General features: G+C 42.3%; 2 protein-coding genes across 3 annotated transcripts in view; one reads left to right on the top strand and one right to left on the bottom strand.

Moving 5' to 3' along the window:
• Positions 1-60: 60 nt before the first annotated feature.
• Positions 61-12,137, bottom strand: sidt2 (SID1 transmembrane family, member 2). Of its 2 annotated transcripts, XM_084558084.1 has the most exons (26): positions 11,368-12,137; positions 11,137-11,258; positions 9,520-9,684; positions 9,336-9,381; positions 8,318-8,419; positions 8,063-8,146; positions 7,769-7,934; positions 6,581-6,674; positions 6,120-6,175; positions 5,815-5,841; positions 5,002-5,040; positions 4,837-4,914; positions 4,211-4,326; positions 3,988-4,061; positions 3,612-3,678; positions 3,448-3,521; positions 3,231-3,354; positions 2,928-3,045; positions 2,513-2,649; positions 2,308-2,416; positions 2,087-2,163; positions 1,611-1,657; positions 1,401-1,506; positions 1,203-1,313; positions 1,000-1,113; positions 61-875 (listed from the first exon to the last, which is right to left on the bottom strand). In XM_084558084.1, the coding sequence occupies exons 1-26, from the start codon at positions 11,614-11,616 to the stop codon at positions 813-815; spliced, it is 2,565 nt and encodes an 854-aa protein (XP_084414210.1). In that variant the 5' UTR covers positions 11,617-12,137; the 3' UTR covers positions 61-812. The 2 variants fall into 2 exon arrangements, with proteins under 2 accessions (XP_084414210.1, XP_084414211.1); XM_084558085.1 differs by lacking the exon at positions 5,815-5,841.
• A 2,166-nt stretch (positions 12,138-14,303) lies between these two features.
• Positions 14,304-27,591, top strand: part of sik3 (SIK family kinase 3) — a 36,473-nt gene continuing 23,185 nt past the window's right edge. Inside the window, exon 1 of the mRNA XM_084559317.1 lies at positions 14,304-14,760. Within this exon, the coding sequence (XP_084415443.1) occupies positions 14,395-14,760 (366 nt within the window). The 5' untranslated portion in view covers positions 14,304-14,394. The remainder of the gene's footprint in view (positions 14,761-27,591) is intronic.

Genomic DNA, 27,591 nt, shown 5'->3' with positions numbered 1-27,591 from the left:
AGAGGAACTTCATGGCTCACGTGAGCTGGCCTGTGACAAACTGAAAAAGCAGATTTTGCATTTCTGAAAAGGAGACCTTTATTCAGTAACAGCTCATTGCAAGGTTTGACATTAAAATCCGTTTTCCCGTACAGTACAGTGCAAAAGACGTCAGCAGTCATACTCGAGGGCAGTCAAGAAGTAAATACAATCATCATCAGGGTTCTCCAGTGAGAAGGATGGCTGGCTTGAGGATCTGACCAATCAGAGCACAGTATGTGACTAAGATGATAAGAACACTGAAGGCCACCGACAGACTGAACGTGATTCATGTTCTCACGTTTGTAAACACACACACACACGCGCACACATACACCTGTCCGAACACACACACACACGCACACAGCATACAAACAGTAATCTCGACACCCACCATTGACTCGCTGGCCAAATGTAATGCAGGAAATATAAAATAAGTTATTTCAGACCTTTTTTTTTTTTTTTTATATATAAAGTGTATACACGGCTATTTTCATCGTCAGCAGTAAGTAAACATCGATTATAATGGTTACATCGATGATGGCAGCGAGAGGACAAAACACTTCAGTATTTCACTTCCAGCGCGTTACTGGCACATTAGTGTCCGTACAGGTGGAGGGAGGGGCCGCCGCCCTTCCCTGACTGGCTGTTAGAGGGAGAGATGCACTCCTCGACAGGCAGAGAAACAAACAGGCTACTGGCTGCTTTTTCAAAACATGGAGGGGACGCAAACAGACAAGGGCGATAAGGCAGAGATGGAAGAGCTGAGCTCCTCGCAAAAGGGTCTGACAAATCTAGAAGACGTAGATTTTGTCTCTCTGGGTGGTGTCCAGGTCATCGTCCATGGTCAGGAGGACCTGAGAACAAAGGAGGTGAAGGTTGATAACAGTTTCCTATTTCAATAATATTCATTATTATTCATGTGTGTATGTTGCGTGTCTAAATAAACTGAAGCAGACATAATAAACAAGATCATCCTACCAGGAAGGACCCAAACATGGCAATGGAGGAGAGGAAATGCCAAATGTCATGGTCGTCGAAGAATGACAGCAGGATACAGTCCCTGTTGTGCTCACGGGACTCTGCTGGAGTTTTCTGTGTCAGGGCCGAGAAACACAAAGACTCAGAACATGAAAGTATAACACTACAAGCCAAAGAGTGAGAGGTGATCGTGTGGTGCTGACCTGCCAGGTGCTGAGACCCTGGAAGAAGAAATAGAGTGCAAAGCCCCACACCACAGCCGTGAAGAGAATACACACCAGCGGCAGACACTTGATTCTCTCCCCACTCCTCAGCTGGGGACACACAAAAGACAGTTAGACTGAACCGTGTAAAACGTGTCTAGATCTAAATGCACGTATGGGCACGCTGAAAACACGAACCTTCATGATGATGTAAAAGGCAAAGTAGAGCAGCAGGTTGCAGATGGCGATGGCCAACAGGTAGGAGGCGAAGTCATTAGGTCTCTCTATGAGGCCGTAGGCGGCGCTGCAGAGACACAGGGGGACAGACAGGGAGGAAGGTGAACATGTGGCATCGGCGTTCAGTTTATGTCTATATAGGAGCACATGAGACACACTGGGCTTACTTACAGAGACCAGTTGACTATGTTCCCCATCACGAGAAGAACCATACGGTCCTAAGACAAAACAGCAGGAAAAAGCTGATTTAAAAGGAGGTAACACAAGCAGGTAACGACTGTTTAAGATATTTATACTGGATAAATGTAGGAGCATATGAGTAACGAAGTCTAAGCTAACTGGGGCAGGTTTAATTTGGTATATGATCTGCTTTTCAGAGGAATCCAGGTTAGGGTTTATGTACAATAAATAACAATATCCAGTCCTTCTTACTCCACATTAACTAAGCCAAAGCCTGATTAGTTGTGTATCTAAATTCCTAGACGGCCTCGGAAACATTCCTGTCAGAACTTGAAGAATAATGTGAAACTGGGACGCGAAGACTTTGACCTCTTCAGCTGTGGCAACAGGAACCGTATCCAAGTAGCCATGTGATCCTACCCCCTCAACTAATTCTCTGCGGAAGTTTGACCCAAATGTTTACTCACAATGTACATAGGTCCACTGCACTGTCTGATGGAGTCAGTGTAGATGATGTGCACCATCCTGCGCAAGATCCCAGTGTCTGACACACGGGAAAGAAATGAGAGGAAAGTACTGAGCAGTTAATATACTTCAACAACCTGAGGTCTCCCTACGTTTGAACACGTGACAACACACAATTATCATATGCAGAATAACTTGGTCAAAGACCGGGCTGTGGTCTTACCGAACCTCCATCGGCCCATGTAGTAGAGCTGTGTGCTGAGGAGGAGCGTGGCCAGAATGTGGATGACTGAGAAAACGATCCAGAAGACCATGTTTCCTTTCCCAAACACCTGAAAGAACACACCGCCATGATCGTTGCTAAAAGTGAGTGCTTCACCACGTTGGACATGCTCACTGTTTGTGCGTGTGTGTGTGAGTGTACGTACCACCCCCAGCACAGAAAAGAAGATGACGGCAGCCAGGCAGGCGTAGGCTGTGTAAGCGCTTGCGTTGATGTCCGGGTGTCTCTTCTGATAGAGCTTTAGCATGCACAGTCCAGCAATCATGTACATGAAGGAGGTGTCTGCGAAAGAGGACCACGGCATCGTGTCAAAACAATATGAGAAGGACAAGGAAGTTACATCCATTAAGTTTCTAGCGGAGCGTTTCATATCATCGTGAACACAGTGAAAGAGCAGGAAACTATGCTCTGTGTCTTCAGAGACGGCTCAGGAGAACTGAACACGTGAACTGGCATCTTCCTTTGAAGTGGCAGCTGTTCACCGCACAGATGCAAATTTTGCATCGTATGGTCACACTAATGATTCTGCTTCTAGAAACAGTCTGTCGCTCAGGTCTTACCAAACTGGAAGTTCGTGTAGTTGGGACAGACATGGTAGCAGGCGCTGAGCAGGCCCTCCATCATCAGAGCGGTTCCCATGGCATAAAACAAACCAAAGTGTTTTGGGATGCCGCACTCCTGGAGGAAACATGAGTGGGAGAGGTAGACAGAGACAAGAGAGGGCCCATTGTGTGTGAATGACCTGATGACTGATTCTTGTCACTGTCCTTCCTGTCCACTGTCCTTGCTGTCCATTTTCTTATCTTTTAACAGCAGACGACAACGAGAATTTCACGTGTAAAGATTCAAATCCTGTGCCTCACCAGCGCGTTGATATCGTTGCGCTCCATGGCTCGTTTGTGGACGATTTCTCTCTTGAGGACGATGAGGAGGAAGAGGAGCCCCAGCATCACGTAACCGAGGTTACTGAGGATGTTGTTGAATGCACTGCGTTGGGCGGACAGCAGGTAAGAGTTAATCATCCTGCCATAAACAAAGCATGCAGTGTATGCAACAATAAGGCGCGTGCTGACGACACACCTTAAAGCTCCAAGAGGGTGCGCACACAGGAAGTTATAGTAGCAGATGTCCTGGTTTCCTGTCACGTTAACAACCTAAAAAAACAGGACGTCCAGGTGTCGTGTTAAAGTAGGGATATCTTCTTGACACCAAATAATTAGGACAAATCAGATCACAGTTTCTACCGTTTGATAGGTGATGACCAGCTGGATGACAGGCAGGGCGTAGAACACAGCAATAGTAGCAATGTTCCTGTGGAGAGGACAATCAAACTGTAACCAAAGGAATCAGTTACTGAATAACTAGCTGATTAATGGTTATGTTTCACTCCAGAGGGCATATGTTTAAGAGTTATATTAATTTAATTTTAACATTTTATTCAGGGTTTTTTAGTGGATTAATGTGTAAGAAAATTGCAATTACCAGCAAACCACCAATGCATTTTGTTATTTCCCCCTTTCTATCACAAGGTGTCACAAAGAGTTACCACGGAAGCACACTTCACACAGGTTTTGTGCAAAGGTCACACTGCAGACGTCTAAAATGCACCAGTTTCCTCACCAGAAGTAGATTTGGTATTTCTTGCTGAGGATCCTCTTGTCTTTGCGGGACAGATCAGACACACACAGATATCTCTGTAATAAGACAAGAGCATTACTATCGCTAACAAAATCAGCCAAACATCTTTACATATTGAATTCCTCAATTATTGTATCATTAGAAGAAAGCCTACTTGCAATCTATGAAGAAATGACTAATGTGTTCTCAGAGAGATGAGGCTCACCTTGGTGCGAACAATGTTTTTGTCCGAGTTGATGTCGTCCAGCGTGTCGTAGTCATCCTCCTCCACGGAGCTCAAAGACTCCTGCCTGCTTCGTCCGACACTGTCCAACGATTGCTCTGATGGGGGTGAGAGGAGAGAGGAGAGAGGCTTTCAGCTGACCGGAGGAACCATGTGAGAAACTGGACGGACGTCTGGATTTAAGTTGATTACGAGATGATGCATCTCAGACCGATGAGAACCGATTTGAAAATTAAACCGAAAATTTGAAGGACTGTTGGAGCACTGATCTTTCCACCGTCAAAATCATTTTGCAGATGAGAGACCTGGCCACTTCCTGGAACCTAAGCTTCATTGACGTGTGATTAATACAGTGCTGATTGGTTTGGAATAAATCTGGGGGCTGATTCGGCCAATTTTGAGGCAGCGTGTCACCGATGCGGACGGCTATGTGGTGAGGTTGATTGAGGATTGTGCGCCGTTTGAAAGGCTCCTGTCCTAATGAACAAAGACACACAGAAGACCGGTGAGGGGCTCGCAGAGAAGCCAAATGTAAACCAGGTTGCCGTGGAGACATACTGCAGAGTGACAGTGGTTGGACCACAGGCAACGTGCGTGCTTGTTCATACCCAAGTATCCGTAGTTGTTGTCAGTGGATGTGGCGCTGTCGGTAATGGCATCTGAACTCAGTGGGCTGCTGTTGTCAGCTGCAGGGGTGGGGGGGGTGGGGGGGGGATAGTTAACTCAATCACCATTCAAACATAAAATGTTAACAAAAGCTGTCCCAAACTCACCAAAGGAGCCATATTCATACGGTGAGGCTGGAGTCTTGCCTATAGAGACAAGGATGCACGTTAGACAATCCAATCACCTTCACTGACAGACACCACTAGCACCAACACCTGTTAGTACAGCAGACTACAACTTCACTACTGCAGGGGAACTGTTAGTCCATTAACACAGAGATGAGGGAGGTTTCAACACATGCAGGGATCCAGTCAGAGAAGTAGTTTGTTTTTTTTGTGTGTTTGTTTTTTTCTCAGGCTGGAAACACCTATAAACCAAAATAAGGAACTGACAAACGTGCAGAGCGGTGACAGCTGCAGTGAGAGCCAGCGGTTTCAAAAGTGTCTTGTGGTTTAAAACGAAATCGCGTCATCAAACACTGCAGTGAGCGGATACAGATACACACCGAGAGGCAGCCTTGAGCCAAAGAAGCACATCTGCAGAGCGCTTGTGCACTTTTCTCCATTACTGTCGATTTGTCTCCGTGCACTTGTTGCTCTGTCACCGCTGTTAGTATTGCCGGTGATAATATAATGCGCTTATGTGATGCTTTAGCCGACAAACTGCGAGGGGCGAGTGGGAGCTACAGCACTGTGACAAACACGGGCAATAAAAAAAACACCATCATCCCAGCGTGCATCTGTATCAGCCTGAAGCTAAGAAGCTTAGATGACGCTCTTTATCTTGGTTTTATTGGACAGATTTTACAAGGAGAGAGAGCCAGAGTATGCTGACTAATGCGTGCACGGTGTCTGCAGACAAGCAACACAGTGTGAGAAAGGGGCATTAAGTGCACAAGAGGAGTGACTGTGTCATTATACCATCTCCGTTCTTCCCGAGCAGAGAGGCTGAACCACACATTTGCATGAGGGAGAGAGAGAGAGTGAAAGACACACATTCAGTACACACACGTAAACGTTAAATACTACATAAAAACCTAATGAAAGAATTGTCATCATATTGTATGTCAGGTCTAATTTAACATCACATATTTTTATGTTCATTTATTTAAGAGAATGTGTGATGTGATTTTTTTTTTGTTTGTTTGTTTGTAAAATGGTCTGGTCCACGCACCCTCCCCTGAGCCCCTAATGGGTCAGTCCATCATAGCTAGTTGCTGGGTTACCTGTCTCAGCGGGCGACATGTCCGCAGGATTCTGAAACACCTCTCTCTTCTTTATTCTGCAGAAACACAGAGGAAAAGATTCAAATGAGCATCATTTGTATGCGCTATAGTGCAGTGCAGTTGTTTGACTTTAGATCCAAGCTCCTGAGTTGAACTGTAACTCACGATTTACTGCGTGGAAATCTGAAACGCTGTGAACTTGTTGCTGCAGTTTTTAACATTATACATACCTTTATCAGAACGCTTTATCAACCATTTATTAACACAAACATCAAATTTGTTCTGGCTTTATAAGATAATCTGTTAAACATGGGTAGTAAAGTTATCTTCAAAGGTGAAAGAACAAGTCTAAACCAGACACTGACACTTTAATCAGTAAATACAAGCATCTCAGCAGTGAGACAAGCCTGTGTATGTGTAGTGGATGCACAAACTAATGGATGACCGTATTAAAGCCTTACTGCTTGTTTTCCACACAGGCAACCAGCAAGGTCAGCAGGTAGAAGGAGAGGAAGATACCCAGACAGAACAGCATGCCCATCACATACACCTCCGCTGTGGAGAAAGATACATCTCTTATGAATCCAGTTGCACTGCACAATGCAGCAACGGTCACTTCAGTGGGTACACCAGTGAACACTAATGTATTCTAATCAAGCAGTCCTGCACTCATTCCCCCTTCATGACTGTTCGAATGTTCAGAAAGGTGGTAATTCAACAGTATGATCACTTTGGAGCAGGGGTGCCCACACTTTTTTGGCTTGCGAGCTACTTTTACAATGACCAAGTCAAAGTGATCTACCTGTATATATATATATATCCCCAAGTCATATTAATTGTTGCTACAGTGTTAAAAGCTCTATCCATCTTTGTTTTTATTTTTATCAAGAAAAATTGGTGCACTGCACCTTTAGAGAAATAGCGCTGTCTCTTTAAGAAAGAGGGTAGTCTTGAGTTGTTGTTGAAGTTGTGCGTGGGTGTGGATGTGTGCCGCTGAACTGAGGGCATGTTGCAAATATACAGTAAAAATACATAGAGATGAACGTTTGTCTCGCTGTTTGTTTTGGAGGTGCAACAGATAAATGTTTCAGACTAACATCTAAAACATTTTTTCCATCGCCACGCGATCTACCCGCGCTACCTTCGCGATCTACCGGTCGATCACGATCGACGTAATGGGCACCCCTGCTTTGGAGGATGTAGTTTGTGGTGCTGTATAAACGTACTGAATGTAACACTCAAGTGTTTCTATTATTTAGCCTAATCCACTGACTAAAATGGAGCTGTCAAAAGAATAGAAACGTGTGTCAATACAACACAGTACAATTCAATGGTTCTACAAACCACAGCCTCCAAAATTAAAACGCAGTTCAATCAACTGCTGTATTAGTTATTTGAAGCAAATGCTGAATACCATAACCTCATGAAGCTAAGTTTTAGTGCAGGACTGTAGGAGAATGCATTAGTTCTTACTAGTGTACCTACCTCACTGGTGTGTGAGTGTAAATAGTATGACACAACACACTAATAGCTTATCTAGTGAGGAAATCTCTATCCGTTTATTTTGGCACCAAGCTTTGTGGTGTGGAAAAACCTGTATGGGTTATACATCCCTGTCAGCATTTCATATTTGTACATTTGCGACTTACAGTTGATGGCGGGAGAGACCATCACATCAAGGACCTTGCTGCGGTTGCCAGCATCAATGAGCTCATCGGGTCGTAAAGGGTAGAAGCGCAGCGGACCACCACACGCCTCATCCTCTGTTTTTACCACTACCACCACATAGAAACTGTTGCTGGGGAAATCTTTCCTCTGGATGAAAGAAAGAGACACAAGAATATATATGATACGACACTGGGTTTGGTAGGGGCATCTATAATCAACTTTATGACTAGTCACAACTCTTAGTATTATTTCAGCAGTAATGGGGGAGAAAATACCTGCACAGTAATGGCGCCTTTTTTTGTCATGGTCTGGTACATCCCAATGAAGGCCACATTGTTGTCGAGGTCGTAGACTGGGCACTGAAAAGAAAGAGAAACAGGGTAAAAAGTAAAAAATAAAATCTAGTGTGGCTGCCATGATGCCCTCGTGTGGCCCAAGAATGTTACTGCATGCTGACCACAAACCAAGGGCAAGAGGCCACTTCAGGTCAGCATGCAGTCTAGTTTGAAAGCACAGGGGGGTAGCTGTACCAGGATGTCCTGGATGGACATTACGGAGCAGGGGAAGTTCATCTCCGAGTTGACCTTGACGATCACAGTATCCACCCCTTCTGGGAAGGCATACTTGAAATACTAAGAGAAAGAACAAGAGAGAAGAGAAGAGAACAAGAATGACTGTCAGAAAAGCAGTTATTAGGGAAGTTGGAATAAGAATGAACATTGTAGTTGGTCAACAACACGACTGGTGGTTGTACAACATGATTGAAACTGTGATTTCAGTTACAGACTCAAACAATAAGTTTAATAAGTCTTTCATCACTATCTTCTATGACAAAAATCACATCTGTGACAAAAAAACACAATCGATTACTTAGAAGTAAAGGGTGATGACCATGACTGACTTGATGGATTACAGGGTTTCTGAAAAGTACTACCAAAGGCCACAAAGAAAACAGAAGTGGTGAAAACCATAACTTGCGTAAAATCAGACATTTCCTCTAATCATATCATCCTCTTCCACACATGTACATTTTATTTCTATTTATGGAGTGATTTATAGAGTGATATGATCCATTCATTTTCTTTAACGGCTTGTCCTCTAGAGTGTCGCCTATCCCCGCTGTCATCGGGCGAGAGGCGGGGTACACCCTGGACAGGTCTCCGGTCTATCTCAGGGCTAACACAGAGACAGACAACCGTTCACACTAACATGCACACCTACAGCCAGTTTAGATTCACCAATGAACCTAACAAGGATGTCTTTGGGCAGTGAGAGGAAGCTGGAGTACCCGGAGAGAACCCACGCAGACACAGGGATTTGAACTGTGAGGCATCAGTGCTAAGCAAGCACCACATCACTGCACACTTTACAAAACAATCGATTTAATTTCACTGATGCTTTCATGTTTCTTATCATATTCAGATTCAGTATTCTCACGCTCTAGTCTCATCTTGTCTGTATACATTCTTGTCTGTGATTAAAATATCCTTCCTGTAAGGCTGCAAGTACTCTCATAAACACGCAAAGCTATGCTGTCAGGCTAGTTACCTGAGGTTGGGATGGTGAAGCAGTGAAGGTGAATTTCTTGTCTGTCCTGCAAACAAACAGAACAAAACATGTCAGCTGTACCAAGAAGTCATTGTTTGTTCAATTTAAATACCTGCCAGCTTAGCCAAGGATTCAGAAAGCTATTGCACAGTGTGTTTCTCTTATTACATCAGATGCCACTCACTGCAAGGTGAAACTTTCAACACGGCTGACTTTGAGCTGGTAGTTTGTACCCTGGCTGGATAGGGTAGACACGTCAACAAAGAAGTACTGGGTCTCTGAGGCGGCCCGGGTTGGAGGTTGGCACAGTGTTCGGCCCACATGATAGTATGGGTACTTCCTCTGGTAGCTGGAGACACACACACACAGAGACAGAGGATAACAAACAGAGAAAGAGACAGAAGGAGAGCTTAACCTTCCATCCAAAAGGTTTGAGTTTTGTTATAATAACACTCTGCAATTCAGTGTATTAAAAATAAATTGCATTAAATAATTTACTGAATGCTCTGTTCTACGTGTGCAGACACTTTGAATGAACTAATAGGCGATTGTGTGAAGAAAGAACTGAAAGCAGAATGTCTGACCTCCTACATAAGAGGGATTTTATTTCTCCAAGATTATTTAATATACTGGGAATCTGGTCAATTCCCATAAGACAACTGATCTTCAAGCACAACATCCAATCTTGCAACAACTCATTTACGGTAACTTGAGTGAAAAAAGGAAACCTTCCCTGGTTGATGTCAGAGGAGGAAGTGAAAGTCCGAGGTTCAACAGTGATCTGCTAAAACGTGCCAAGCCATGAGACTCAAGACTACAGTGAGGTGTTGCACAACAACACTGAGTACCTCAGAACTGGGGGGCACAGGTGGCTAATAAACAGCTGAACTCCTAACCTGTTACGAAATCCAGTGTGATAAAGTGAGCCAAGAAAGAGATGTGCATCCTATAAGCACCGGTTACAATCCAGAGCATATTAAACATATGGCACATATGGCAGCGGATTTGGCAGTAGCCTCCTACAAACTAGATGAAATGACATTAACATTTCTGAGAAGAAATAATGATTGCAATTATTGTTTAGCTGTCCAAAGACAAGCCTCGTCATATTTCTCCACAATGTTCATAAAAAAGCTGAATCAAATACAGTAAATGTGTGTGCAGTTAAATACAAGGATGTCAATAAAGGCCTAGGACAAGCCTAGCTGTAAAACCCTGTTGTGTGTTCTGAATACTTGCCTTACAATTGATTTGTTCAGCTTAGCTATTGTGAATAAATGCAGTGACGGTATCGGTATCTGAAGCTGGTGTTCACTTTTCTTTCTAATGCTCTGTGGACGAGCATGCAGCTCAGATTTCTTTGGAAGGTGTCGTGACTCAATCTGACACAACCCAGACAACGTCATTCCTTAGTCAATGTATGTGACGGGAAATAGCTGCGAAACATACAGTACATGTATGCCATATTTAACTGCATACTCGAATGTACTGGAAACTGCCTGTGGTGTTATCTCCTAGAAGTAGACAGAAGAACACCTCAGCAGGCAGATCATATGACAAGAAAAGCAGTAATTGAGCAATATACTGGTCATTGGGTGAGCACAACGAACACTGTTGTCGTTTGCTCAGATAGTGATTTTGTGGGACAAGAGGAAGACAAGTGTGAGACAAAATATAAGAATGGGATTAAAGAAAACAGGAATCACAATACAATCTGGACAGGTCTCTCTTGAGTTGATTTTGAAAGGAAGGACAAGATCATGACTCTAGTTTACATCTAAAGTGAGGCTACACTACTCACAGGCCTCTTAAGATGAGAGGGACTTGGAAGGACACCACAGCTTGCTTCTGACGCACTACAAACAGGATGGGACTCTCCAAACTCTGCGACAACACATCCACAGAGACACGCACTCCCTCCGTCTATTAAAAAAATAAAAATGAATCAGGATTAAGACAAAAGAAGTTATCCACATTGCTTGATATCTTTAGGTGAAAAACAAATAAACCACTGCTGACTAGGCAAACTCACCTTATTCCTAGAGATCGTGTGATTAAACGCATAGATGGTCTGGTTTTCACTTGTAACCGCGTCATTATACAGGACATCGAACTCCGCATCTTTCTGGACTACATATTTAGTCTCCCCTGCAGCCCCAGTGCCGCAAGCTAACTGGGCCACACATAACAGGAACAGGGCTGCCAGTCCTGGTCGGGTCCACCGAGGAGCAGGTCCAGAGCAGTTTTTATGTCGAGATTTCCAGCAGTTCCGCAACACCATTTTGTCTGACTCCGTCTTCCTACACTGGGAACTGATACCTGAATGTTATCCTCGCCTGAAGGCAATAAAAACTCCACCCCATTCAGCAACAATTACACAGAGCGATCAAGCAGCAGTTGCCAAATGACAAAGTAAAGAGACAAGGAGGGAGGTGTTTACATTAACCGCAGACGTATTCTTCGTCCTGTTGACATCCGTAACAGAGTCGAGGCTGTCAACTAAGCTCCCAGCGACACAAGTTTGACGACAACGACACAACGATATTCAATTCCTCTATTTGAAACGTCTAAATCTGGCAGGCTCCCTATTAGCTCTGCTAGCATTAGCATTGCTGTTGTGGACGCTAGTAACGCAGCTCCATGTTTTCATGTCGAAGTTCAGTTCCAGTGTCGCGGACGGCGTCGAAAATAAAACCTCACAAAGTGCTGTGTTAGTTCTGTCCAGCCTGAACGGTTGTCAGCGGATATTTTCACGGGTCCGCGGCATTGTGCAAGACAAGAGGGCAAAGAGAGTCAGCGTGTTTACAGTATAAGAAAATCTGGGCCATTAGCGCCCCCTCCACGCTCAGACAGTAAACAAACGGGACGTGCGACGTAATGACGTATGCATTTTCTTCAAGGTTTTTCAGTGGTCACTGTTCTTATTTTGATTTAATAGTAATTTACATAACGTTTCGGGGTCTAGTTGACAAAAACTAAAAACTCAAACAAGCATTTTACTGCAAAATAAAATTGGACTTGAGCAAAGAACGAAGAAAAAAAAAAAAAAGCATAAAGCTGCGAGCAGCGTTGAACGGGGCCTCGCACCTTATTTCTATCTCCATCTTCATTATCCTTTTGCTCCAGTCAGTGATACAGTGTACCTCCTGACTCCAACTTCTCTGTGTTTCAGTTTTCCTGTTTGAAATTACTTACGAAAGAATAGAAGAATATGAACTATGCTTAGTCCAAGCCAGATTTTGACACAGTCCAAGCCACAAACCAGGGCCTCATGTTAACAGAGATTAAATTATTAGATGAGATATATTATACTTTATTTATCCTGTGGGAAATTCGGTGTCCGGTTCATCACATAGAAACATATATAAATATTAATATTATATTTAAGTTATATAATAATATGAATATATAATACTTTGTAATATAAAAGAAAAGATCATCAGGAAGTCCAGCTCTGTCCTGGGCTGCCCCTCGGACTCGGTGGGGGAGGTGGGTGATGGGGGAGTGCTGGCTGAACTGTCCTCCATGCTGGACGATGAGTCCGGCCCCCCTCCATGGTGACCTGAAGGGACTGAGGAGCAGCTTCAGTGGCAGACTGCTTCACCCTCGATGTGTGAAGGAAAGATACAGAAGGTCTTTCCTTCCTGCTGCTGTTAGGCTCCATGGCGAGCACTCCTAATATGTGCAATATGTCTATTATCTGTTCTATCTCTGTCATTTCTGTATGCTGTTGCAAACTGCAATTTCCCCATTGTGGGACTATTAAAGGTTTTCTTATTCTTATTATTCTTATATACAGTGTACTGACAGCAATGACCAAAGTCCAGTTGTTTCCTCACAGGGAGGCGTCCTTAGATACATACAATTTCAGCTGATGGTCATTAATTGAATATACCAGAACATATTTTTTGTTAATTCAAATTTCTCATACTTGAACCCTCTCTCTGGGGTCTGGCAATCAGATCGGCAGCTTACTTTGGTTATTGGTAATCCAGTTGGTTGCAGTAACTCCTCTCTACCATTAAGTGGTGCTGTCTACAACCTTGTGCAAGAGCTGCAAGATGATGAATTCACTCCTTTTTCTGATGTATGTCCTTTAATGACTGGAGTTTATGTACTATAGCATGAGGACTAGCTATCCATTTTCTTCAAGGCACGAAAATATGATATGATATGATATGATATGATATGATAATCTGAGCGGCACAGTGGTTAGCACTGATACCTCACAGCGAGAAGGTCCCGGGTTCGAATCCATGGGCCGACTGGGCCTTTCTGTCTGCGTGGGTTCTCTCCGGGTACTCCGGCTTCCTCCCACCATCCAAAGACATGCCCATTCGGTTAATTGGTGATTCTAAATTGGTCGTAGGTGTGCATGTGAGTGTGAATGGTTGTCTGTCTCTCTGTGTTAGCCCTGCGATAGACTGGCGACCTGTCCAGGGTGTAGCCTACTCCGCCTCTCGCTTGATGGGCCAGGCTCCAGCAGACCCCGCGACCCTTAACAGGAATAAGCGGTTACAGAAGATGAATGAATGAATGAATGAATGAATGATAATCTGGAGGTCAGAGCCATTTCCCAGCTGACAACTGATATTTAGATGAAGATAGAAATAGGTTTTAAAAACGTAACATTTGACTTTACAGGTAGTTGAAAATATTTAGCTTTGTCACAAGATGTGCAGACGCCATAATGGCCGTGATTTGCCATTTCAGCGTCGACAGCTAGAAGCTGTTAACGTCAATGCAAACGTTTATGTAATTATCCAAGTTATGTATTTCCAGTACTGTAATGGAGAGACATAACAACTGTTTCCCTCAGCTCGATGAGTATTTCAGTGTAATGATAAAGCGGTGTACCTTTAAAGACCCATGAAGCTGTTCATACATAGCGCAGCAGTTTACAAGGAATCACTGAATCATGGGAACCACAGTGATAATGCGCACTTCTTTGTCACCAAGGCAACCACAATACGTTACTGTGGATGAAGTCATTTGTTACGCTGATCGTTGCCATGGTTACAACCTAGAGAGGGCGCTGCGGAGGAGCGTTCTACGTAAAATGACGCAGGGCGGGGGCGTGCCCGAGATGCGCGCTGCGCAAGGCTGCTTGTTGTTCCCGCAGAGAGGCGAGAAGATGGCGGCCGTGTCAAGCGGAGGTGCAGCTGGGTCCGCTGCGGCCGGGATTACGCACTCTGCCCGACCGACCCACGCAGGCATGGGCTCCCAGAACCGAGCCCAGCCATCCTCCGGGATCAGCCACCCCAGTCGTACCAGCACGGCCACTGGGTGCATCACCAATCCTGGCCACACTTCGGCCACCAGGCCCCCCCCAGCCCGAGTGGGCCACTACGAAATCGAGCGGACCATTGGCAAGGGAAATTTCGCGGTTGTTAAACTAGCCACACACATCATTACTAAAGCAAAGGTAAGACGACTGATGTCCGGGCGTTGGAGACGAACAATTATAAGTTGTCATTGTTTTATTTTAAGCCTTTTCGACCATGTACTCAGGATGAAGCTGGGGCCTTCAGGCTCCGTAGACACAACGGCCAGCAGCCCGCTTTAGTGACACCGCTGCTCGGTGTAGTAGGGACCGTTCGACACGGGACATCACCTTTACCTATAGGATACACATTTATATACCGCAACAAACATCTCATTTCACATACACCTACTGGTAGCATTTTACGGAAAGCTACAAAGGCCTGAGGTTAATGTGTGGCAAAGCGCAGAGGACGGAGAGAAGGGTATTGACGAAGATGAAAAAGAGGAGACAGAACGATAGTCGCTAGCTTAGCTTACTAGCTAATTAGCAGTTTGCCAGGATTCATGTACTGTTGAGACATATACCCAGGCGGAAGGCTAAAAAAGTTCGGGGCACTCCACCGAATCACTAAAAGTTAACAATGAACTTTCAAAGCTGATTTGTGTAGGCAGCACAAGTATTCATAGCTTTCTTGGAAATTCACCACAAAAAGTACCACCGAAATCTGGTCAAACTGGCCAAAGACTGTAACTTTTTAATTTAGCAAGTTTGACGGGGAATGGCATGAGAAGTAGTTAGCAGTTGCGATTTCACTGTGGGGAAAGTTTTTATGTCTTCGTAGTGAAACCTAATCAGTTGTTCAGAGCGTAAACTCGCTTACCAGTTTTGTGTGGTATTTACATCTGCCGGCTGATGGCTAGATGACATTTTAATGAATCTTCCCATCGGTTTAAAGCACAAAGAGATCAAACATCGACATGTCAAATTAGTGGTTTCAGAACTGCCACCACACGCTACGACTGTATGCTGCTATGTTTCTGTGAAGAATGGGCACCGATTAACAGTCTACTGGGTGACTGACTAGCAGATGTTATTGTCAACAAATTGTATTCAAGTCGCTCCTCGTGATTGCACACCTTACAATGAATTTGGCAAGTCACTTGAGCAAGGCGGTCCTGTGCTTTAAAAAAATACATGTATCTGTTATTGTTTGTGGCAAACAGAAAGTGTGGCTCTTAGGGGAAGTCTTACACGAGTAAGGGGTCACTCAAATGTTTCTAAGTAGTGTTTGTTTTTTTTTGTTTTTTTTAATTTGTGCTTTCCTAGATCAGGTTCCTCAATGTTTCAAGGCTTTACTTGCCTCTGAGGAGACTTATTGTCATTAGCTCGTCAATTGGTGTGTTGGAAAACAGAAGCAAGATTGCTGCCTGTTTTAGAACCTCTACCCACCACAGTGACGCTAGCATCTTTTATCTCATGATCTGACTTTTGTGATCACTGTCCCCAGTTGAACACTCGTAAACAATAGGGGCAACTGAAGCCTACACTTTCGTGCCGGTTCTTCATAATAGTTGTCTTTTACCCTGATGAAGAGACTTTAATTCAGATGAGATTATAAATAAAGGTGAGTCACCTTAGCTGATTGTGTAGTTTTACCTTTATACCCTTGTTGACATAAATACAGACAGGAAGACACGGGTCATTTGGATGCTTTGCACCACATACCCTGTGCCTTAGTTTCCTGAGGCCAAAATAAACTTGCGTCATAGAGCTGAGGAGTGGTTTTCAGCAGTGGAGAATATGTTTAAAGGGCTTGAAAAGACCATAAGCCAAATGGGAGAGGTGTTCTCAATCACTTATATGACCAGTTCAAAGAAGGGGGAGATATGATATTGAGATACTGTTGAGGGGGTTATGGGGTGTGAGCCTGTTTTTGCTTGGCTAGATGCGCGTCTGTGTGAGACTGAGACATAGAGGACAAAATGACAGAATGAAAGAGAGGCATTGTTTGTCGTCTGTTGATGGCCACAGACAGATCCAGTGAGCTCATGATTTTCATCAAAAAGCATAGCATCTCTGGGTGCTCATGAATATCAAAAGAATAGGAGTGTGCTTTTACATGCCTGTGGATGTCATGAATATGGATAGGATGATCAGTCATCAGATGAAATGTGCCATGGAGCCTTGTTTTATGGCCTAGGTTTTATAACGATCCGATGAAAATTGCTGACTAGTCAAAAATAGCCCAACAACTCTCTCCGTTGTTGGATGGAGCTGGATGATATCCTGCAGTGCAGCTACACAGAATAGACCTGGATATTTATTCTTGGTAGCTTATAAGCCTAGAAAGAAATGGTCCTTTTCTATGTCTCGTATCCCCTTTGTTGTTTGTAAAAACCTAAAAGGTTCAACGGGCAAATTGAAGTTAACTAGTTGTTTTTTGGATTAATCTGTCAAGTCAATTTATGCTTTACTTACCTTACCAATAAATATTAACCATAACTTCTACCATCAATCTTCACTTTTTATTCTCTTGTAATAACATATTGTCCCAATAAATCTAAGAATGAAAGAATCATTTCAAACTTTAACTTTCACCTAATGATACTACTTCTCACAAAAGTTAAGATTTATGTCATGTAGACTGAATAACAAAGGCATTGTATACCAGATTTTGCCATTAATTACCATGGATTCTGTTAAGTATGATTTGATTGAAATAACTAGGGCCAGATGTTGTTTGAAATACACCTATATTATTAACTGCAAAATGTTGTTTACACAGATTAAGAATGCTACATTAACTGAAATTTACGTTTTACTTAGTTTTAAAAGACTATATGTGCATAAACAAACATCTTACATCTTGGAAATGTGCTGGAAAACACAGTTGGTATATGAGCCGTTACCGTCTGTTCTAGGCGGCTTTCTTTGATTTCTTAACTGAAAGACAACAGATAACGTTAGAGAAGATTCCCAGGCACTGGCTGCCATCCAGACATTGGACAAAATACTTACACTGTCTTGTTGTTTTGGGATCGGAGAGCTCCGGGATGTTTTCTTTTGAGTTGTTCATGTGTCTCGCTTACAGCATGACCAGGAATAGGAGCCACCATGATTGATGGATGTACAGTGCGATGTATCAACATCTTGCATGCAAATCAGTGCATTTGCATGTGCACATTCAACGTCATTGATTACGTCAGTGCGTTGTTCCAGCTTTAATGCTTTCTAACACAGAGGCAGTCATGTAATACAAACCTTTGGTGACAGATACCAACTAGTGTGCTGCAACTGGATGTAGTAATAGTGAAAGTTCATCTTATCCAGACAAAGATCAGTTAGTGAAGTGGAAGCCAAAACAAGAGTTTTGATGCTCTCACTCAGACGCTATGGCAGAGATAGTCCTTCTGCACATTGATGCCGCCTTGATAAATCTAACCCATAAACATTTCTGCTGGTCATGGCATAACAAACACATTTTGTATTTTATTATTATTTGACACTGTGAACTGCTTGTTCTAGGACTCCAGCTTTCTCAATGTGAGGTCTGGTCAACAGGGACCAGACCTTTGTTGTGTTTGAGATTTTAGTTGTTTTCCATCATTGCAGCAATAATAAGAGTAAGGTGTTTTTCTGAAGCACTACTGTCAACAGAGACATTTAAATTTAGTGACACCTCCTTTAAAACTGTCATGATACTCACATGTAATAATCATATTAGTAAATCACAGTCAGATTTCAGTGATGTGACACTTTTTTTTTTCCAATTAATCAACACTGTTTACAAAATGCCAGGATATATGTAGCAGTGCAAAATCCAAATTTCCTAAATGAACTGTGCTTTTTGTCCCCCAGACTATAGCAAATATGGCATATATTGATACAGTTTACAACAATAATAACTTCTTATTTGGGTCTTTGATTTTTAATGAATTACACAAATCCCCCAAATCTTACCATAAGAAGTAGTCTGTTTTTTTTTTTCTCTACTGTAACCGTCTTTTTCATCACACCAGAAATATGGTTTTAGCAATATTTTAGACTTTTTTTCACAATTAATTTTTTTTAACCAGTGTAATTTTTCACTGTTGATAATCCACCTCATACATAGTTACTATAATAAATGTAATCTTTGATCCTGGCAGGTCTCTATATGGTCAGTGTTAATATTGACAGATGATGACACAAAGATGTGTGATGCACCCAGAGTGCTGCACAGTCCTCTTTGCAATAAATACCCATAATACTATTCATCTATCTGCAGTACAGTGACAAACATTTAGTTTTTACTACTGGTTAGTGAACACAGATTTATTTGTCTAAATTTTAAGAATGGTACCTGCAGTTTAGATTTAATATTAATAATAATAATAACAAAATAATTACTCGTAGTCTATTTCTGCATGTTGCTGTTTACATTTGATTTGAATGTGCCGTCCATGTAACTGGCTAATTAAGTGATCTCCATTTATACATATATGTTTTTTTATGTCCAATTATTTATAGGTGATGTTTGTCATGTTTGATATGCTCCCTGCTCATGAATGTGCTGGACTGCCATTGTACGTCCGTGTAGTCGCATTCTTGGACGCAGGAGGCATGGTCAGTCTGTGCCCTTGTATGACCTCTGGGAAGTCAAGACACACGTTTGAAAATCCTTCTGTCGTTTTGTTCCTGCGGCAAGGAGAGCTGTGGGCTCAGGGAGACGGTGGCGGTTAAAAATCACATCTCTGTGCCATCATCATCATCATCCACAGCGCTGCTTGTTGTCAGAGGCGACTGCGTGTTGCCAAGGCTTCTAGTTGGAGAAAGGTCGCTCCATTGAAGTCTTACTGGTTTCCATGGTTTCTGTAGTGATGATGGTGGTGCCAGACCGCAGCAACCATTTTTGAATGGAGGTGACTTGCCATTGGCTGAGCTCATTGTCTGTCATGAACACAGTCTGCTTTTTTGTCAGGTGCACTGAAGTTTCCCACTTTCCCCGAGACGTGCTGGGACCCTGGCTCCTCTTTGTCCTTTAAATCATAAATGTTATGATTGGTAAATGGCATGGTATGGCATGTCCTGACCTCTATGTTGGTAGGGAAGCAGGGTTTTCCACTGCTCTTCTGTCCTGTTTTTCCTGTGTTCTCCGCTTTCCTCCCTAGTGTTTTTGGTAAGAAAAGGACAAGCAGGAGGAAGAGGGCAGACAGGATGGCAAGCGTTAGGTAACAGGTCTAATGTACTGTGTAATAGTTCACTCACTCCCTCAGACACACTTATACACAGCTCTCAAAAATTCAGCCCCTCTTTGTGTCTCAAAGACACACATGCACACGCCTAAATATGATTTCATTTGGGTGAGTAATATGACAAACACTGGGTTTCTGCTTGAGTTGTCTTCATGCCCTCTAGATATCGTCTTCTGCTTCTTAGTAGTTTGCGTCTGAAGCCATCTGGTTCAAAATGGGGAAGAAGTTTGTATCTGTTACATGACATGGTAGAGAGCAGTGAAGACTTTCTCAGTATGATAATATGTTCCTCATAAATCATATTAGCACCTATATCTCTGTCCCAGGCTTTGCCAGTTGTATGTTGTTGTTTTTTTTGTAGGTGACTCCCCTGTCTTCCTGTTATGTTTGTACAGTGCATGACATCAAAGTGTGCGGTAGCTAAAACTCACAACTTTGTGCCATCATCTGTTATAGTGCTGCTTGTTGCTACTGATGTTTCGAGCTTAAGAAAGGTCACTCTATTGAAGTCTTAATGGTTTCCATGGTTTCCTTCGCAAGGCAGGTAGTACTTTAAACTGATGCACTAGATGGTTTGTTACACAGAACCATCTGAAAAGTTGTCCTTGGAAACTGTTTGGAGAAGGGAAGGCACTGTCATAGGAAAAAAATAAATAAATACAAGGCATGTGATTGGATGTGCGATCTGTCTATCATCATTTGTCACAGGTTAACTTCAGCTGCTGAGATCAACGAGTTACATGATGTAGTTTGTTAGACGTGGCACTGAAGAGGAAATACAACAAGCTGTAGTCTGAGGAGGTTTTGGACCCCATCGCATAGTCATTGTTGCTAGCTCTGCAATCACCATGATTCTTGCTAGCTTTGAGATTAAAAATGCACATAAGTGGAACACATGTTTAGTCTCCAATAGCGTCTGCTTGCTCTTAGCACCTTTTACTTTTGTCACTTTTGAAATCTGCATGTAGTAGCTAGAAGTTCCTGCTAGATGCAGATTGGTGCTGTGAGCCCATCTGCAGATGTTCGATTAAGCACACAGACAGACGAGAGTGTTCTAATTTCTTAACACAAATTTCTGCACCAGTGTGGCACGTCCAAAAGCGCATAGCTTAAAGCCTGACAAGCTGGATTTCCAACTCTTATACAACTTCTTATTCGACTCCCTCCGAATTCTCACAGCTGACTACTTGACATACGGATTAAGTTTTTGCCTCGCCCACTAATGATTTGAATGCTTGACATTGACAAGATTCACAAGCACGCTCTGTGTTCGTGCAATTGAACTCCCTCATTTATTTGTCCAATCGGGCAAGCCTACTAGCTGTTCTGATGCTCAGGGTTGAGTCTGTCGAATAACCCGAGGTTGTGTTTACGGCAATAAAACTGAACTGAAATAAACGGACAATGACAAAACATTGCCACAGGCTCTGACACGAAACAATAAAGGACATTCCTATAGCAGTTGTAGAGAAAGTTTCCTTAAGTTCACTATGAATAGGTGTAGAGCAGAGTCTTGTTTCATATGTCGTTCCAGAAGAAAAATCCTTGGGGCTGCTCACAGTATTACAAGATTTAATACAGTTATTTATTGTTTCAAATGTTAAAAATTAGTAAACCATGCCCGTCACAACTTTCTAGAGCCGAAAGGGGAAGCTTTAGATTGCATATTGAAGATCACAAATATACATCAGCAGCACAAAAGAGCTTATAATGAGTTATGACATCAAAAAATGTTGTCCAATCATTCTCTTTTGTTTGACTAATTGAACAGCAGTTTCTTCTGTTTAAGGCTTGCTATTTGTCAAAGAAACATGATGTTGTTTAGACACCAGAAGATGGCATGATAGCAACTCCACCTTTAAGTAAACAATGTTATGCACCAGTACAAAGGTATATCCTTGTGGCATTTCTTTAAAGAAAGTTTGGTTATGTGCCAAGCTTTTTTCCTCAGCGATATATAGATACGTTTGCCCCGTTTTCAAGGCAGTGCCAAACTGGAACTCCTGGTTTCTTCTTTGTAATAGTCAGGATGGGAATGTGGTCCATGCAGAGTGATGTTGTGTTATGTAGAGCACATATGATGCCAATTTCTGCTACTAGCATAAGCCCCTATGCACTAGGGGTTGAATGACTTCCGATTTTTCAAAATCGACAATAAATAGTACATTTGTTGTATTTCAGGACTGACTTGCATATTCTGCTTGTCACGGTAGAATGGGCTTCATCTTAAGTGAAGTATTTCCACACACTTGATGAACTGTCCGTGTTATTGTCACATGATTGGCGACTCGTCGGCGTCCCGCTAAAAGCGTCATGGCGCAGCAGTAAAGTCGACTATTCGGTACAACCCCTACTATGCACCCAGCTCTTGTGAGAGTTGTGTTCATCATAACTAGTTGTCAGATACTATTCATGGTTAGGTCTTCATGTGTGCTCTATAGGGGAATACAGGGGGGAAAAAAAACAGTACAGCAAAACTGGCAGATGAATGGGTGATGTCCAGTTATTCCGTACTGTAGAATGTCCCCAGTCTTGTACTTTCAGCTTGACACACACAACTGAGTCATTTCCACACATTAACTCATACAAGTGCACAGCACACAAGCCGAACGCCTCTGAAAGGCTTTGTGCTGACTCATAGTGCTTCTGCCATCATTGTGTGTGTGTGCACGCGTAAGGTACAGTCATAGAGTGGTACAATTTATGCTGACCTGACGTGACCTTAGCATGTGCACGACACTGCATGATGTCTTTGTCTTCAAACACGCACTAAGTTTACTGACAGCTATGGATGACATGTTTTCAAGCCTACCAGAGCTGTTTGTGAGCTGTACGTGTGTGTGTGTGTGAGTTAAACTCCCTCACATACTGTTATGGGTTAAGCCTGAGCATTACACCATCTGTGGGTGTTGTAATCTGTGTCTCTTGTTGATGAAGGTTAACCTCATATATTATATCACCGCTCCTCTGTGCATGTGCCTTTGTGTGTGAACACAGATGAGCATGCAAGATGCACTTTCCCCAGTTTCCCACTGTAGATGTTATGCTATAGACACAGTCCTCTGTTTAAAATCATACTTGAGTCAAAGGTGGATTTTTTCTAGGTGACTGTATGAGTCTTAAACGGTGCTGGAGAAATATTTAGATTTCACATACAAAATTTAACTTTAAATGCACTTAATCTAAACCTGCAGAATAAATGTAAGGCAAAATGTGAGTGCCATTATAACAGATATGTTTTCCTTTTTTAGTATTTTTTTTTTACTTCGTTAATATTAAGATAAAAAACACATTATATTTCTATTATTTTCTATTACATAGAACTGTAACAACATATTTTTTTGTTGTTGGTTATCTCTTTTTCTGTTTTCTATTTTCTATGCATTTCTATTGTGAATCTACACTGTCACTTTACTAGCTGGCCTATTTATGTGTTTCTTTTGAATAGCATTGCATTGTATTGAAATGCGTTTTATTATTTGGTCTATTCCATTCATATTGATGGGGCAAGCTGCCTTTACTTCGAAGCATATTTAGCAGGGCTGTACGCTTAGCTTTTTCACTAGGAGCACAAGTGCTCCTAAATGAAAAAATTTAGGAGCACAGAAAAAAATTTAGGAGCACTACTAAATTTCATAAATAACACAATTTTATTATTTTACACTCAAATCACGTACACAGTAACACATGTGCACTAATACATATAAACACAGGGCCATCATAAGGCCTACTGTAACCCTCTTTTGGCCTTTACAGTATTTACAAAACATGAGGTTGTCCTCAAATTCCAACCAGGAGAAGAGCTTGATCCAGTCGGCTTTAAATTTGTAAACCTTGCTAGCACTACCGGTGCTAGCTAGGCTAACTGTTGGCATCTCCTCCGGCTCGACGGAGTCAACATCGTCAGTCCCAGATTCCACTTCTCCCACATTTCTCTCACCGATGTCCGCTCTGTCAGCGGTTTCGCTTTGCTTTTTTAGGAAATATGAGTCAATTTTCTTCATTGTACACGGTCAGTTAATTTTCCTTCAACGTTCCAGTGTCCGGGCTAAGACTTTCACACCGATATCGCTCCGCTCAACTCGCGCCGCATCGTCGGACTCCGCAGTGGCGAGGAGAAACTAGTCCTCCTCTCGTACACACGTACACACACACACACACACACACACACACAGATCAATCTCTCCTAATTTTAACTTCCGCGGGCGGTGAATCGCCCGTGCTGGCCGGGCGGCGCGGATGTTTTCATTCATAAACTCGCCGCAGGGCGACGTCACCGCATCTCATCACATGAGTTCTGTGTTTTGCAGGTGTGAAAAAGAAGTTGTAGGACAGTGCTTGTCCATTTTTTATACAGAGATGCGCGAGAATTGTGGGCTACTCTACTTTGATACACATAGTATGGATTTAGTTTAGGAGCAAAATGCGAATGAAAGGGTTGAAATCCGTAGTCGCACCGGTGCTCCCTTTTTATTTTTTCTACTCGCACAAACTATTTTTAGGCGCATATGCGAGTGAAATGCTCGCACTGTACAACCCTGTTTAGCCAGAGTCAGTCAGAAACATATTGGAGACTTGTGTGTATTGGAATAGCAGATAGTACAGTAAGGGTTATGAGATCTCAGAACTAGCTCTTAACTTGTGTTGTTTGAGCTTGTGCAAAATCCACAAGTGTTTATAGTTCTGAAGGCAGAATGAAAATGTAATAGCATTGGAAAAATCTCACAATATCACACATTTTTCCAGTGTTTCCCTTAATGTAGAGCTGTAGCACTGGAGGTGAAGCACAAATTTGTGTTGTTGCACGTGTGCAAAATAGTTTTTATGCACTGGCCCTGCCAGGGTGTTACTGTGTACCTGTAGGCAGATGAAGGGCTCTTGAATTACATATAGTACATTTGTGCACGGTAATGAGTAGGGGAAATTTTCTGCCCGCTGAAAACATTGCTGCCAGACATCTGAGAAACCCTGCATGCTTTACAGAAGTAACCTCGTCTTAATCACTACTGGCATCACTTTCCTTTCTTCTCTTGACCTGCCAGTCTTTTAAACTCATTAAAAATTTCAAACGCATGATCTGAAAAACAAGCTAGTAGCTTATGTGTGAGCCATGTTGTCCTCAGGGTGACCATTTACGTCTACGGGCTGTTAGCTAGCAGCTAGCTTGTTTCTTCATTGTCAAAGTTGGTGCGTCTTTAAGCAAACCCTATGCAAATGCATTAATGTTTCTGTGAGATATGTCAGTCATCTTTGAGATCGGCGTCTTTCTCGTGTCAGAGTGGCCCGTGCACATAGAAGAGTTCACCTCCTGAAAGAAGAAAACAATCGGTACATGTGGAATACCTACAACCTTTGTGTCAAGGCTGTATCTTCAAAACGTTATATGACAGACACGTGTTGGGTAACGTGTCTATCACATCCCCACATTCAGTTCGGTCAGATAATAAATTGGTAATTTCAAATTACAAAGGTTGTTGAGAAACATAGAAGGACTGTTAAGTCTAAACATGTACAATAGATGTAGGACAAACAATGTAAATAACTCTTATCAGACTACAGCTACATGCTTTGCTATGTAAACCACTTCCAAGAAATGAGTGGTTTGGCAAAGGCCATGCCTTTATCTGACATATAGTGATGTTGGTATTTTTTTTTCCAGAAGTAAGTGCCGACAAGTGACAGCAAAAATTCCCCCTCACTGAACAACAAACACAAGGGCAGACGTGCTGCACAATAAAGAATATCTCCGTGCATCCTGAGATGACCTGAGATATTCTTTATAAAACAGCGATAAATCGGTTGTGGTATGTTGATAAAGCATCATCGGCTTGCATTGTCCTTTTTTGTGTCTCAAGTTTAACATGTTTATGCAGGTTGACCCATACTAGTGTTTCTCTCATTTACTTTTGCGTAATCCTAGTCTTATGTAGCCTATGTATGGTAGGTATTGTTGTTGTACACCTGGAAATCATCTGAAACCTTTGTAGTAAACCATCCAGTAAAAATGTCCTAGTGATCAGAGAGGGACGTATAGATGCTGTGTTGACAGTGCATGTAAATTTTCCTTCATACTGCAGGATTTCTTACAGTGCACTAATAACATTACTATTGCTCCATCAACTAAGGCTGCATTAAACAATCTGTCGATTATTTTCTAGATTAATCTGTCAGCTATTTTCTGAGTTGTTGATTAATCCTTTGGTTAACCACTAAATAAAAAACAGAACTAACAAACTTTCATTCATGAAAGTGAAGGATGACTCTATTTCAAACCTGAACGTTTATGTAATGATACTTTTAATGACAGAGGTTCCGAATTCTTTAACTAGGAATTACTATAGTCTGTAATTAATTAGCATACACGTTGTTGAATACAGTTTAACTTCAGTGACTTATGGTGGTTGCACTTAGAAATGCAGCTTTATTATCCTGTGGAGGGTCACCATTCACTCTCCATTGCCAACCTACGACCACTTTAGGGTCGCCACTGAACCTTGTGCATTTCTGTGTGAGAGGAAACAAGCTCTGGCGCCAGCAGGTTCAAACCCAGAACGCTCATGCTGTGATGCGAACCAGTGCTAATGGTTTCTTACACCCTCTTTAGAGAATAGAGATAATGAAAATGCATGTAGTTTAGTTTTATAAGTCTGTATGTGCAGAACCAAACTGCGTATAGCGCGTAGCACTGCCATGCCAGCAGTTAGCATCAACTCCAGTTATTTTTCTCAAAAACAACTGACAAAGACACAACGATGACTCCTAGTCACTGACCACCAACCAACAATTGGAGTAAATTCACTGTAACGGTCCAAATACACAGCTGTCTCAGCGACAGTTGGGGAGCGCTTTCAGTTTTAGTTTTGTTGCTTTTGGGATTTTGGACCACTGGGCGTATTACTGCCCTCTGCAGAAAAAAAGAATCGTGTAATGACCAGTGTCTATGAACCGTCAGGGTCTCTGTTTAATGAATTTCCTCACTTTTGATGTGTGTCCTCAGCATTTTCAGAAAACATTGCGACTCGTTGACATATTTCTCACTAATCGACATATTCACAATGAATTGTTACAGCCCTTATAATAGCCATCAGCTTCAGGGAAAGAAGAGCAGAGCACAACATATAACATTTTAAAGAGAGACATGATTGAAGGTGTGTTCAGTCCAACTCCTCCAGATAATGAATTGATTGCCTTGCAGGTTTTCTTTGCATTATTAAGTAAAACATGTGACAATGTCAGAGGTACCAAGCTGAATGTGCAGCGTGAGCGCCGTATGTTTGGAGGACAATGACCTTTATTTTCTATAAAGGTTTGGTGTTGATGTTGACACCAAACATTTGGGGAAGCGTGAAGGGAGTATTCCCCTATTTGATTTCCCATTACATTCCTTACTGTCCTGCTTAAGACTGTATGAAGTCTTTCATTTTTTTTTTTTTTTTAATTTTTTATTTAGAAAGAGCATTTACAAATGACAATGCCACAGTCTATTACAAACAGCCTCAAGCACATGTATGTATACAATGACATTATCATTTAAATAGTCACAAATTACCTGCGTATGCGTATTACTATGTAGCTCTTTCAGATGTTTTTAACATTTTATGTAACATTGTTAAAAACTATTAACAAGAAGGAACATGGGAGGCTTCCACATTGAAGTCTTTCATTTTAAACACTTTTTGTTGTCGTTGCCTCAGCCACTGTGAAGCTGTGTCGGTGTGTGCGTGTTTGTGTTGTATACTGTACAGTAAATGGTCCA

This window comes from Chelon labrosus, assembly GCF_963514085.1.
Source record: "Chelon labrosus genome assembly, chromosome: 13".
In the NCBI taxonomy this organism is placed as follows: Eukaryota; Metazoa; Chordata; class Actinopteri; order Mugiliformes; family Mugilidae; genus Chelon; species Chelon labrosus.
The sequence above is the reverse complement of the archived record's forward strand: the minus strand, read 5'-3'. Positions and strand labels throughout refer to the sequence as shown.

What these genes read in the sequence shown, in the direction of transcription:
- sidt2 (XM_084558084.1), bottom strand. Translation starts at nt 11,616, where the DNA reads ATGGTGTTGCGGAACTGCTGGAAATCTCGACATAAAAACTGCTCTGGA. An exon ending in AAAACATTGTTCGCACCAAG is followed by an intron (nt 4,062 to 4,210) that starts GTGAGCCTCATC and finishes GTCTTATTACAG; the next exon opens with AGATATCTGTGTGTGTCTGA. An exon ending in GCAGTGGACCTATGTACATT is followed by an intron (nt 1,658 to 2,086) that starts GTGAGTAAACAT and finishes GTTTTGTCTTAG; the next exon opens with GACCGTATGGTTCTTCTCGT.